The sequence below is a fragment of the Contarinia nasturtii genome, unplaced genomic scaffold (assembly GCF_009176525.2).
Source record: "Contarinia nasturtii isolate CC-2019 unplaced genomic scaffold, AAFC_CNas_1.1 Cnas_scaffold_129, whole genome shotgun sequence".
Taxonomy (NCBI): Eukaryota; Metazoa; Arthropoda; class Insecta; order Diptera; family Cecidomyiidae; genus Contarinia; species Contarinia nasturtii.
Window position 1 is genome coordinate 6456260 of NW_022197486.1, and position 15711 is coordinate 6471970.

Genomic DNA, 15711 nt, shown 5'->3' on the forward strand with positions numbered 1-15711 from the left:
AAAGATAAAAATCACTAATATCCACGATATTATTTAATTTGATTGTTCGGTTTATTTTGAATCGACTTCATAGCTTCTGAAATTGGTGATCCAGGGGAGAGATGGTAATTCGAAGATTTTTCGAAAAGTCTCGGGGGTAATTTAGTCTCCCACAAATGGATGAACAAAAAAAGTAGGCTTACTTTTCAAAGTTTGTTATCGGGTAATTTCTCAATCCGTTTTGAGGGATCCGACCTCTCTCTCAGACCCCTGGTCCCAAACGATAATCGAACCCATATTCAGTTTAAAAATTGGCAAAACAGCTTACTTTATCATTGGATCAATTTTAGCTGTGGACACCGCATTCATTTTTATTACTTCACTATGGTCGTGTTGCCTTCTATTCTCTCATCGTTAAGCAGTTAATATGAAAAGTTCATTGTTTATTTCATTGAACTACCTTTGAAAAACGCCATGATTGTTATACAACCATTATATTACCCTAAGTGTTATGGTCATTGTTTTAGGGTACGTAATTTTCTGTAACAATATTCACTATTTTTTTTTCTCGAAAAAAGGACCATGAATGATATGGCATAAAAAGAGTGAACGGCTTTTCGCTCACATATAACCCTTCACTCTCTAGCGCTTTTCTCTTCTTCACATATTTAAACATATCAACTAAACAATAAAACTATTTTTCGTTCGTTTTACTACACTATTAATTCAAATTGCGTTCCGTTAACGTGAAAACACACACACTTTCATAGTGTACACGATAATTGTTGTGTGCATATGAGGTAGCTTTTATTTGAACAGCATTGAAACAAAAGGGTATATGTGAAGAGAGAGCGAGAGAGAGAGAAAGAGAGTTAGATACGTGAAATTTATTCAATTTAATGAATACTTGGTTGTCAACATGAAAAGCTCAACATTGGTAGCATTTTTTATGCTATTTATAGTGTGCTTTCCATTTGAAATTCCCATATGTATTCTGTCGTTCAATCAGAACAACGAAAAAAAAGTTTACAAACAAACATCATGACATACAAGCTGCGTTGCTTTTAATTACGTTTGCATTGTTTGAGCGAGAGCTTGAGTTCACAAAACGATTTTCAATGATACTCAACGATATATAAATATAGTGTTTTTGTTCGTTTGTATGTTTGTTTGTCGATTTGATTTCAATTGCATTTTCGTTCATTTTCTAGTCTTTGTCACTACAACATAATACTTTTTCGCATATAATAATTAGTGCGTATTAACGTTGAAATTTAATTTAGTGTTTTTGTATATTTACTCCGGAACCGAATTTCGTTTGAATGAATCGTATTAAATGTATCATCGTTCCATGAATCGACTCCGTACATTCAACATGGTTCAGCTTTCAAATGCAAAATTCATGAGATAAGAACGACAAGCATCTCTATTTGTTTGAACCTTGATTAATGTGATATTAATTCACTGGCTGTGTAGAGTTGAATTTACGCTGCAAACAAAAACACAAACACACAAACCAATCTATAGAGAAATGCCATCGTTTGAAAATTACTGTGACAGTTTTTGTGAATAATTGTTACTGTAAACTCGAATCGATGGCATGGCCATCAATTTGTCCTCACCGAATGTTATTCGTATTACGTTTTGTTTGTTTTTTTTTTGTCATTCGTTTCGAATCTGGTTAAATTCACTATCGGCCAAAGTGAAATTGTCAATGTATATCCATGGCTATATCGATTTCCGTCGTTGATGATATGGTCATTCTCGAAATTTCCGGTTCATTAACGAAACAATGAATCATAAAAAATGCAAATCCCATCCAAAGTAACGAACAATTTTACAGCTTAAAGTATAATATAGTCGGGTACAATGGTCGGATAATGCATACATGCGAGACATGAGAGTTCACATAATGTCAAGCCCATTGATAATCAAAATATGCGAGAGATACAAGCATTGCATATACATGATGGAAATAATACAATTTTTCATTAAAGTTTCTATTCAGTTTTCGATCGAAAAATGCCATTAAACCGTACCATTTTCATTTTCAAACAATGGTGAGTGTGTTGTGAGTGAGACTGAAGATGCGATTGTATATTTCCTATTTACAAATGACCACAACATAATTTGATGATTAATTTTATATTGTGTGATAAAATCGATCGATATCATATGATGAAAAATGTGCACATTTTTCTTTCATAATGATTTCATTATTATGGGGCATCTAAATGGGAAATCGGGGTGACATGCATAGACACGATGCACATTTGAAAATTCAGTTCATCGGAATCGATTTTGCATCATTTTCAAGCATTTCTCATTAAACATGAAATGCATTTTCATACAATATTTCAGCCCGAGCACAGAAAGGGTGAGAGCCACATGAAGTGGCCGGGTAATGGTCGAACAAATGGCTTTGCAACAAGTCACTGATCAAAATGTTATCAACGCTCCAAAAAGTCGATATCATTCATCACATCTGAACAAAAATGCCATTAAATTTGTGTTTGTGCATCGCCACCCATACACACACATACAATAGCCGTGGATATTATTATCCATGGAACGATTCAATTTTGGTTTTTAATTGAAATACATATTTTGTGACAATCTATTGTATTAGACATGGAATGGTGACTGAACCATTAGAATGAAAAACGTAAATCTATGCGACTATGTTTGTAAAATAACAACAATAATGTCCGCACATCATTTTCGTATAACGCGCAAACTTTACAACAAAACTCATGGTGTGTCATGGTTATTTCATGATAGTATTGTATGTTAGTTTGAACGAAAGAAAAAACAACAACAACGAGTTAGATATATATGTTATTGTTCATGCTGAAAATGTGAAGTGGCATTTGTTCGAAGAATGTTGCAGCAATATATCACATAAGCTTCAGCATACGACTGGTCGTATCATTTACTGAAATTAAATTCACATTGTTTTTCTTTGTTTTCGTGAGCGAGAGGGAGCTTCTATTACTACCATTATCAATACTCCATCTCATCCCCATCAGCCCTCCTCACTCAGTGAGTGACACTCACAACTCATCATGCTCGTTTGTTGTTCTCTACTCTGTTTGAAACGGTCATTCAACGTTTACATCAATAATTCCATTATTATTTAAATACGATTGTCCTTTCAGCGGACAAATTACATTTCCAGTTAATTAATAGTTTATTTTCGTTGGATATTTGCTTAGCTTTTTTTTTTTGATTTTCATTTCGATTTCTCATTCTCAATATTTTTTCCATTGTTGCCACTTTAATATATGCCATAAACAAGTGCAATCAAATGGAAAATGGTCAGTTTTCGATCACATACAATAGATAAAATGAATTAAAATTGTGGCTATTTATGTATTTGTTAAAATATCGTTTCTGAATGAAATTTTGTACAAACGGTTTTGTGGCAGAACATCGTGGCAAAAGCCATTACATAACCCAACGGTGTGCAAATTATAATTATTGCCTATAATGAGAACTGCACGGTTTTTGATAAGCTCTCTATTTCAAATGCATCTACAAATTTGAATTGCGAGTAATTGTGGTTTATTGAAACATATCGTGTACGATTCAGTCAATCTATATGGAATTACTTTGACGATAGACCACATAGATTTGTGTATTTTTTTTCCGGCCAGGTTTGGTTGCCAACCAATGGTTGGATAGAGTTACATTTGCATTGAAAAAGAATGTAAATTGAATTCATTTATTAATTGCCCAATATGTATGCCAAAAAAAAAAACACGCTGTAACCGTATTTTCCATTTTCGAAATCAAAATGTTGATATGAATTAGTGCATAGGAACAAATGAATACCAGCCATGGTAAGAGAAATTCATTTAATTAAAAATGAAACTAAACATATTTGCATTAGATGAGCAACGAACTATCAAAAACTAAATAATTCCTTTTTTTATTATCATTAACCAATTTATTTAATCTAATTTCGATCTCTTCTTTTATTTTATTTTTTATTTCATTTCACCAAAATGTAATCAATTTAATACGCTGATAATCAACAAAATAAACATCACATTGCCGCAATTGAACAATCAAAATCGTAATCAACACGGAAAACAACAACAATTTTTAATAAAAAACAAAAAAATTAAAATAAAAACCAACGAAATACACATCTATATGTAGTTATGGACATGAATGACAATCCACCGAAATTCGAGCAAACATCGTACAGTTGTTCGCTGTCTCAGCATGCGGTACGCGGTCAATTTGTGACAATCGTTTCGGCCAGCGATCCAGATTATATTGATGCTGATAATTTGATATATTCAATTGCCGAAGGGAATGAGTTGCAAACGTATGCAATTGATCCGATTAGCGGCATTATAACATTGATCAATATGCAAAATTTCGCCGAAAATCATTCAACCATTCTGAATATATCGGTATCGGACAGTGTCTATACGAGTTTTATACGCGTACAAATCAACATATTGCCCGCAAATTTACACAATCCCGTGTTTCCGCATCTCGTCTACGATGTCAAAATTAATGAAAATCAAATGGCCGGCCGTCTAGTCATAACGGTAAGTTATAATATTGTTTGCAACTACTATTGCTGCTGCCAACTTTTCGATTAGCATGAAAATATAACGATGGGCAATAGAAACGTTCGTCGACCGTTGCCATATCGTTTGTTCATCGTTTTGCTCGGCAAAAATTATTTGATTTAGATTATTGACTTGTTAAAGCCTTTAAATGGCTTTTCATTTTCTAAACGAGAAAAAAAAGCAACAACAACAATATTCATTTGGCATAAGTGGTAAATGGGAAACGAGACTACCCATTTGCCATTGCATCTCTCATGAATATTTGATTATAGAACTTGTATTCCAATTTCGAAATATTCCGAACAACAAACCATTTTCATTTGTTACATATTTCATTGTGTGTTTGCTTTTTTTTTCTGTCGCGATTTCTTTGTTTTGCTCACAGCTGTGCACATACTCACACTTATATTGTTTGTTCTTCATTCGCTTACATTTTTTTTCCGTTTGGATTTTGTTTTGTTTCAGGTGAATGCCATTGATGAGGATTTTGGTGACTACGGCATGTTAACATATGACATTTTTTCCGATGAAATGAAGGAATATTTTTCAATCGATAAAACAAAAGGGGAAATCGTTACAAAAATTCGACTTGATCGTGAAGAGCAGAAAATGTACGAGGTTCCAATCATTGCAACGGATGGTGGTGGTCGGTCGGGTTTTGCAAACGTTAAAATCCGAGTTGGCGATCAAAATGATAAAACACCTCAATTTTATTTGCGTGAATATAAAACATCAATTTATGGAAATTTATCAATGAATGCAACCTTTTTGAATGTAAGTGCTTTCTCCATTTTTCACACATTTTTTTTTCTTTCGTTTTGTATTCGGTATAGATTTTTGTGCTCGCTCACTCTATCGTTGTCACTTTTTATTGTCGATTGTGTGTGTGCCTGTGTGGGAATCCGTGTACGTGTGCGTTTATGTGAATAGATAACAGGGCACCAAAATTGGTATTGTGAGAGTTCACATATACGTACGCATGTTGCGGATTAAATGGGGATTTTTATTTTATGTATTTTTGAAAGTGTAAACTTTAAATAGAATACAATGCTCGCACATCAATTCAATGGCAAAAAAAGAGAGGCTTGAACTGGATACAGCCACTTGGCCCCCGCATCAGATCGACAGTATAAAAGGATTTTATATGCTAAATATTCAGTGGTGTTGTTGATGCTAAGCATTACATATTTGTGTGTTAGAGTAGCGATAAATTTTATCTCTTATCAATAATAATCAACGTGGAACATCACGTGCGCGCATTTATGTGTTACCGCATACCAAACTGCAAGTGACTGTAATATTATCAAATGCAATGTATATGGTTGTTATTGAGTAATGATGCAATTATTTTACAAATCAAAATCATCTCATTCAAATCATGGCCGACCAATTGGTTCATGAAATCGTTGCTCTTTAGCAGATGCTATATATGCCATCATAAAATCGACATTGGCAACAAATTTTATGGCCACTCTAATGTAAATCTCCCCAGAGTAAATATAGACGAGGTGCCAGAGTCGAATAGATACAATTTCCTAAATTGCAACACTAAATTCACCCACCTCACACACCGTGCACAATACGAAAACGATAGAGCGTGTGAGAATGATAAAACGAGTGTCGGTGGAAAAACTTTTTGCGTTTTCACTTCCCAATTTCGTCTTTAACGCATTGTGTCGTGCATCAATCAGGGAATCCATCAAAAATATTGCAACCGAATACATAACCAATTCGGTTGGGAATGTATGTTTATGTTACAATTTCTTCTTCTTTTTTATTGCCGATTCCCTTTTTCAATTCATATTGGCATTGGTCGGCTCTCCTTCGTTTGCCGCTGTTTTTGTTTTGATTTTTGATGTGCGTACAAATCAACATAATCCATAAAAATTTATATATATATATACGAGTAATAGAATGCGGATAGACGACGAGCAGAAATCGCAAAGATAATTTCACCGAACATTCGAATGATTTTGAAAATCAAATCCAATTTGACTAATACATTACTTTCGATTCTAATTTTTTATTCTTTTCTCTTTCTATTTCAATTTCTTTGCATCTGTGTCGTATGTATACCATCCCATATCTCTAATTTATTATGCTGCGTCTGCTGTTGTGTGTAACCGATTCAAAATAACCATCAAAAATGCGATGTATACCCTTGAATACGGTATTTTTTTTTGGTGAAATTTGAATTTTCCCCGTAAATGGAGCAGATAAAAGCATTTGATGCTGATGAAAATCAAAATTCAGTCATAAAATACAGCATTTACGATACACAGAATACGGGTGTCAAAGATTTATTTAGCATTGACGAAGATACGGGTGCAATGTATTTGAGCAAATCGGCCGATCGATTGGAGAATCAAATGTTTCAATTTTTTGTACGAGCTCACGATGGCGGATCACCATCGTTGCATGCTGATGTTGCGGTCGACGTTTACATTATGTCACAATCAGATGTGGCACCAAATTTTGAAAAACGAGAACGTGTCCTATTTATTCCAGAAAATTCAGCACCCGGAACGGTGATAACTCGACTCAAACTAACCACCACAAATGTTACTGCCAAATATCGAATTGCATCGGAAATGAATTTGGATGCACCACAATTTACAATAACGGATGACGGTGAATTGAGTTTGGCCAAAACATTGGATCGCGAATTAAAAGATACACATTATATTGGCATTTATGCAGAAAGTGATTCAAGTCCATCGCTCACGGCATTCTGTGAAATTCTATTGCATGTTCAAGATGAAAACGATAATGGACCGATATTTGAGAGTAGCCGATACTATTTGAATTTGGCCGAAAACATTGAAAAAGGTTCAATGATTATGAAGGTGATGGCACGAGACGCAGACACCGGTTCAAATGGTGACATTCGTTATGCATTTGATAGTAATGCCGGTGATATATTGAATATATTTGATATTGATGTGCATACCGGTGCGATTACAACGCTTGTCTTATTGGATCGTGAACAAGTTGATGAGTATAATTTTCGTGTGATTGCCAGTGACAATGGACAACCAAAACGTAACGGTGAAACAATGGTAACCATTAAAATAAAAGATTATAACGATTGTCCGCCAACATTTAAAAATAGCAGCTATTCGACGAAAGTTAGTGAAGATGCATTGCCCGGCACCGTTTTATTGCAATTGTCCACAACGGATCGCGATAAAATCGAAACACCCGTCGAATTTTATATTTTGTCGAGTGATTCACAATCACAATCGGTTTTTCAAATTAGAAACACCGGCGAATTGTATGTGGCCAAAGAATTGGATCGTGAAACAATACCAAACTATACGCTAGACATTATAGCAACGGACGGAACATTTACAACACATACAAATGTTACGATTGAAGTGCTTGATGCAAACGATAATCCACCGTATTGTTTGAAATATCGTTATGAAGAAACGCTTAGTGAAGGTGCACACGTTGGAAGCTTTGTACTGTCGGTATTAGCTACCGATGCAGATGAAGCGGAAAATGCAAAGCTTCGATTTTATTTAACCGGTGATGGAGACGACGATTTTATCTTGGATGAAAGCTCAGGTATGGAAATTGTATTCGCTAATTTGAAAGCTTTTCTTTCTAAGTTTCAAGTGGTGAAAATACTTTTGAATTTAAAATGTGCTTTACTTTTTCATTTTTCACCATTTTTTTTAAATTGGAATTCATTTTTTTCGTATGAAATTTAGGTCATTTGCGAACAGCCCGACAATTGGATCGAGAGAGTCAATCACGTTATCATCTTATCGCTCATGTTCAAGATCACTATCGGTCATGGGAGTGTTCGTCACAAATTGAAATTATTGTATCCGATCTAAATGATAATGCACCAGTATTTTCACTGCCCGTCTATACAGTTTCACTGCCCGAAGATGCAGAGATCGGCACATTAGTAACGAAAATGCATGCAACCGATGCAGATATTGGCATTAATCGAAAGATTAATTACACATTCATCGATTCGCATAAGGAACACTTTAAAATTATTCCCGATAGCGGTATTGTTACGTTGGCCAAACCATTGGATCGCGAAGAAAAGGAAATGTACAATCTTACAGTGCAAGCGTTTGACCATGGCAATCCAAAACTGTCATCAATGGCTTATGTCATTGTTAACGTTCAGGTAATGAATTTCGAAATTCAATTTGCTTCTTTTATTCTTCTGTTTTACTTCTTTGTTTTGTCGAGAATATGAAAAATAAAGGTTGATTTCTTTCATTTTCATTCACAGGATATCAATGACAATCCACCTGAATTCACATCAAAATATTATGCGGCAAGCATAACGGAAGACAGTCCAATCGGTTCGGAAGTGATTCGTGTATTGGCCACATCAAAAGATACCGGCCTAAATGCCGTTGTAAAATATGCCTTTATTGGTGGCAACGAGCAACGAAAATTCCAAATAAATAATGAAACTGGCGTTATTTTTGTCGCTGATACATTGGATTATGAACGTGTCAAAGACTACTTCGTAACAATTCAAGCGGTTGATTTGGGTGAACCACCATTAAGTAATTTGGCAACGTTAAACATTTCGGTAATCGATAGCAATGACAATCGGCCACAATTCACACAAACATCATACAATGCACGAATTCGTGAAGATTCAATGGTTGGTGATAAAATTCTACAGGTTCAGGCAAACGATTTGGATTCGGGTGAAAATAGTCATATCAGCTATAGCATCGTACGTGGTGATCGTTTACAACAATTTAGCATTGAAAAGAATACCGGTTACGTATCAGTGGCAGCCGCATTAGATCGCGAATCAATATCAAGTTATGTTCTTGAAGTTGAAGCATTAGACAACGGTGTACCGCCTCTATCATCTTATTCATTGTTGAACATTGAAATTTCGGATGCAAATGACAATCCACCATTGTTTACGCAACCCAATTACACGGCATTCGTGCAAGAAGACAAACAAATTGGACATAATCTATTGCGATTCGAAGTGACCGATGCGGATGCACCACCAAATGCTGAACCATTCACATTTGATATAATTACAAAGGATGCCGCATTCGTTGTACAACAAGATGGTACACTAAGAACGGCAACACGATTCAATCACAAAGTAAAAGACAGTTATTTATTGCAAGTACGTGTATTTGACAATGGAACACCATTGTTGCATTCAGACACTTGGGTGACCGTAAAAGTGATCGAAGAATCACAATATCCACCAGTTGTTGTGCCACAAGACATTTCGATCAATGCATTCGGCGATGTATTTCAAGGCGGTGCAATTGGCAACATCTTTGCAAGTGATCAAGATCAATATGATACATTAACATATGATTTAACACAAACATCGGGTGTTCTATACACGCCAAAGAGTTTATTTAACATTTCGAAAACGAATGGCACACTTTACGCACTACCAAAATTGGATGTTGGTGATTATCGTGTGAATGTCACAGTTACCGATGGTAAATTCACTGTATATACCATTATTAAAATATCAGTGGATTTAGTCACCGATGAAATGCTTGAAAATTCCGTATTGATACGTTTCACCGAAGTAACACCCGAACAATTTGTTCTCAGCCATCGCAAAACATTCATTCGTTCGATTCGAAATGCAATTGGATCACGATTGAAAGACGTTATAATAATTGCTGTACAAATATCCGATGATTCAAATGTAATCGCTCATCATCGATACAGTCGCGATTTGCAAAACATTTCAATGGTTTTGAATGAATCAACGAAAATGAATGATCCACGAAATAAACGACAATTACAACATGATTTAGATGTATTATTTGCTGTGCGAAAACATCAATTAAATCCAACTTCAACGACATATTACAGTTCGGATGAGATTCGAACATTTTTGGATGGAAAAATTAGCGAAATTGAAAAATTGACCGAATTATCGGTGGACGAAATTGTTCAATCGAAATGCTCAACGAGATATTGTGATCATGGTAAATGTGAAGATCGAATGCAATTGGATTCGACAAAAATCAATACGGTGTCATCGGATGTGAGTAGTTTTGTATCGGCTCATTTTGAACATACAACACGTTGTCGATGTGACATTGGCTACGGCGGTGAAAAATGTGAAAATTCGGTAAATGATTGTGCAAGTAATCCATGTCCAAGTTTCAAAACATGTGTGCCAGACTTATCGCCGCAAGGTTATTATTGCATATGCCCGAAAGGATTTGGCGGTCCAAATTGCGATAAGGATATTATCAAATGCACCGATGACAGTTGCTACGTTCCAAAGAATCCGATTACGTTCAATGGCAAAAGTTATATTCAATATCGAATGGAAAAAACGGCAACGAAAAAAGCACTTGAAGAGCATTTGGTATTTTCGTTGCGCATACGAACCGTTCAACCGACCGGTAATTTAATGTTTGCAGCTGGAAAAATTGATTTTTCAATTTTGGAAATTCAAAATGGTGTCGTTCAATATCGTTTTGATTTGGGTTCGGGCGAAGGTTTGATCACGGTGACCAGTATTTATGTATCAGATGGTCAATGGCATGATATACGTCTGGAGCGTGAAGGAAATAGTGGACGATTAGTTGTCGATGGTAAACATGTTGCACAAGGTAATGCACCGGGCGTTAATGGTGTATTGAATTTACAATCGAGCGACATGTATTTGGGTGCTGAAGTTAAACAGCATCCAAGCGTTTTGGGTTTCGAAGATGTTCAACATGGATTTATTGGTTGCATGGACGATATTAATTTGTCACGCATTCCATTGACCATTCACAATGCCGGTACAAGCAATTCAATTGCGATTCTAAAACGTACTGCCAACATTGAATTCAGTTGTGATGCATCCGTGGTGCTAAAACCATTGGGCGTCTGTGGTACGGCACCATGTTTGAATGGTGGTACCTGCAAAGACAATGGTGGCGATAGTTTTGAATGTATTTGCCATTCACGATTCACTGGCAAATTTTGTGCAGTCGACACTGATCCATGTGCATCAAATCCATGTTTGTTTGGTGGTAAATGTAGAGGTGAATTATTGGGAAACTATACATGCGAATGTCCACCGCGAATGAGTGGCAAACGTTGCGATTTTGGACGTTTCTGTTCACCAAATCCATGTCGAAATGGTGGTGTCTGCGAAGAAGGTGACAATGGACCGTTGTGCATGTGTCGCGGCTATATGGGACCGACGTGTGAGGTAATACAATTTAAACAAATATTTTTTTCTGATATTAAAAATAAAATCAAAATTTTTCATTCGAATTTCCAGATTGATGTTGATGAATGTGAAAAGATGCCGTGCGGCAGTGGTGCTACCTGTATAAATGAAGCGGGCAGTTTTCGTTGCATCTGTCCACCGGATTTGACCGGTGCCAGTTGTGGTGATCCATTATACTCCAATTCGATAACAACCCAATTAAAAAATATTTCGATTGAACAAATCATTGGCGTCATATCTGGTTTATCTGTGATATTTTTTGTACTAGTTGTATTTTTATCGTGTCGTCTGTGTAAACGACGTCCATCTCGACCGCATACAAATAACATCAACAATGATACGCGCAAAGAGAATGCAATATTGGTCGGTGTAACACGTGACAATGGTGAATTTAAGCGTAATTCAAAGATGAGCAACATTGAAATCAGTCAACGAAACGAACAACGGCCCACATCATTCACCAGTGGCAACGAAGCAAACGCACCATATGCATGCAATAACGTATTTGTGAATAATTTGGATACGTTACGTAGTTATGGATCGGCCGGTGATGAACTCGAAAATGTACCACCCGAATATCGAAAACCGACACGTATCAATCAACAAGTCAACTTAAATGGACATTCGGCAAGCGATACAGATCCAAAACAAACTTGGTCTGATTATCTGCAACTCCAATCATTCACTGACAATAAAATCAATAACGGTAACATTATTTTTATTCTTTTTTTTTTTGTTTTCATTCAAATCATTTCAATCGGATTTGCTTTTCTTTCAGATCTCAAACGAGCCAGTCCAATCAGTAGCACGGCTGGATCGGAACATCGATGTGCCACATTGAAATCGAGTGGCGTTTTGCAGGGACGCTTATTGAATGTACCATTGCCGAATCCATCGATGCAATACCAACCGTCGACACCGGGGTCGACAGCGGCAGCATGCTCAACGATATCAAATAGTGGCCCCGGAGTCGGTAATCTAGAAGATTCGAACAGTGAACATCATGGCGAAGCATATCATTGGGACTGTTCGGATTGGGTGAGACGAAGCCATAATCCTCTGCCAAATATTACAGAAGTGCCCGGAAGTGAAGTGCCAGATTCATCTAGTTTTCATAGTAACGAAAGCAATGAATCACAATGCAAACAAGTCTATCAATCACAAAGTAAGTGAACAACTATGTCAGTGGTGTTAGTAGTGTAATCTTACCCTATGTATTATTGATATGAAGACAAAGTAGTTTGTAATCCAATCTGTATCAAATCAATAATTGATGATTTTTCAGGAGCCATTGCTGATCAACAGCGATGTCAGGCAAATGTTACCGAAGAAGATGAAATCGACACCGAATTCAATGATTCTGAATTCGAGAGTGGAGATCGAGCATCAATCGCATTCACCATAAATTCATCAATTCCAACATTAAATCCATTAGATAGCAGTAGTGATGATTATCGTTTTGCAGCTGGTAAATATCACACGAAATCCAAATTCACATGACTTTTCATTTAAAAAAAATGTTTCTTTATTTTATAGCTGAGAGTTACTTGAAACATCCGAATAGCTATTTGCCGAAATACAACGTTCAGTCAGAAACAGATGGTGAAACGACACCTTTAAATGCCAATGGAGAGAATCGAAATTCAGGCGGTTCGAATGCATTCGAATCAGAAGAAGAGCTTGATGATGATCACATTGAAGAAGAAGGTGAATTATTTCGGAACTATGAGAGAATCATACCTTATTGTTTTGGTGTTTTAAAATAATTGAAAATGACATATTTGCAGATGAAGAGGATGATGATGACGATCAAGATATTCCAGCATATGGATTTCCTCGAAACAGACGCGAACCCAGTGACATTGATTTCATAATTAGTAACGCAGGTACGATCATCAAAACAACGATTTCTTTCATTCTCTTATTGAAATGTACTTATTTTGGGTGTTATCTTTCAGATGAAAATAGTTCATTGCTTCGTCAACATCGTAAAAGCGCCAAGACATCGACAATGAAATCAAATTTTAAGGATGATTTAAATACGTCAAATACAACAACTGCATCATCATCGTCGGGATCATCCGGTGGAAAGAGTGTCAAATGGGCCAATAATATACAAACTACACAAGTCTGATTATGATCGTATAGAACAATCTGAACACTTATCAACGTGCTATCACAGGCAATGCCATTCGAAGAGTAGCCAAAATACTCGTGATAACTAGCTGCAAACCATTAGAAAAAAATATATATTATAAAAAGTCGAATTCATAATATATAAGTAGTCGATTCGAAATGAATTTCATTTCTCTTAATTCACCAACGATCCGCGAAAAATTCGAACGATCCCTCAAAGAAAAGAAAAACACCGGGAAAATGTGTATTCATTTTTCGAAAAAGGAAAAATCCTCTTGTAAAATATGAACAAACAATATTTAAGTTTAAGAATCAATTTTTTTTTTCTAATTTTGTGACACACTCGAATCGAATATGTATGTAAAAGAGATGAAAACATTAGGAAAATAATGACCAAATGAAAGAAATGAAAATAACCGACAACAACCATGATTGGAAATAACAGCTAGTTAAATGACAATCCATGATTTAAGTTTTTTATATTCTATTTCTATGTATACAAAGTGAACAACAACAGAAGAAGATGAAAAATGCAAAATATTTAGCAAAATTATAAATAATTAGCAAATAACACGATATAGATACTTTCACGACACTAATTGCCTGGCCCAAATAATGGAAAATGGATGAAAATGAAAATTCGGTTGGTTCTACAAGAATTTAAATCTAAAAATGATCACAAATTAAGAAGAAACAAATATCTAAAATTAAAAATAAGTTCGTGTCATTCACATTTCAAACAAATCACACATGAAAATTCACATCAAACATCATACTCATTCGTTTCTCATTCATTCATATAGTTTCTGAAGTGGGCGCGATCCAAGGGTTCGTTGAGTTTAATTTCAACATTTTACGAAAAATCTACAATGAAAAAATTATAAATTTGTAAAAACCGTCGTAGAATTTTTCTCGTCAGCATACAAATTGAAAGAATTTTTCGTATCTGCCAAAAGTGATAAGCTAAAAAAGAAAATTTGCGAATTTCAAAAAATAAACCCTTGCACTCTTGGTCAGAAACTATATTTAATTATCTTGCATTTAAAATCAACCCAAAAAATTACACACCTCATTCTTTACATACATTCTTAAACCACAAATCATCTAGTTTTTGGAATATAATGAGAAAATTCGCAATTTTCAAATGAAAATATAGCACACTGCGTATCTTTTTTGCAATTTAACATAAAGAAGAAAAAAACAAACAACAAAAATTGTTTCACACAAATCGCGTAACCATTTCTTTTTCATACTATATTTAGCCAAACATATTAATGAAATTCAAACAATAAGCACACACGCGCACACATACACACACAACCTCACACACAACGCACACGCAGATTATCTCAATTTATATTCATGAAATCAATAAAAGAAAACGTAATATTTACCGCAACTTGATGAGACGAGATGAAGTTGCTATCGAAAAATAAACGTCAAGAAGTATAAAAATTAAAAGGGATATGGTTTAGTTTGAGTTTATTGATTTGAAAAATATATATATATATGGTCTCACAATGATTGCGGAACGCCTCAGGATCTACATTAATAATCAAGATAAGTCCACTCATAATGCGTTCAACGATCTATAAATGTTTGTTTTTATTTTGTTCAATTTTTTCATTCATCAAGAAACAAACAACACATTTTTACGAACAATTTTGTTTGGATTTATTCTACGTCCATTTTTTTTTGTCTTTTGGTAATATTTTTTTAAAAATTAAATTTAAACATTTAATTTACAATTATATTTTATACGTATATTTATATGAAAGCGAAAGAATGAGAAAAAAG

General features: G+C 35.1%; 1 protein-coding gene across 2 annotated transcripts in view; it reads left to right on the plus strand.

Annotated features, from left to right (window-relative positions):
• Positions 1-14619, plus strand: part of LOC116350002 (fat-like cadherin-related tumor suppressor homolog) — a 142321-nt gene extending 127702 nt beyond the window's left edge. For both annotated transcript variants that reach the window (XM_031781713.1, XM_031781720.1), the window contains 11 exons: positions 4144-4544; positions 5034-5342; positions 6785-8138; positions 8285-8718; positions 8827-11757; positions 11830-12484; positions 12557-12943; positions 13064-13246; positions 13315-13485; positions 13566-13664; positions 13737-14619. In XM_031781713.1, coding sequence (XP_031637573.1) covers positions 4144-4544; positions 5034-5342; positions 6785-8138; positions 8285-8718; positions 8827-11757; positions 11830-12484; positions 12557-12943; positions 13064-13246; positions 13315-13485; positions 13566-13664; positions 13737-13912 — 7100 coding nt within the window. In that variant the 3' untranslated portion in view covers positions 13913-14619. The remainder of the gene's footprint in view (positions 1-4143; positions 4545-5033; positions 5343-6784; positions 8139-8284; positions 8719-8826; positions 11758-11829; positions 12485-12556; positions 12944-13063; positions 13247-13314; positions 13486-13565; positions 13665-13736) is intronic.
• The last annotated feature ends 1092 nt before the right edge of the window (positions 14620-15711 follow it).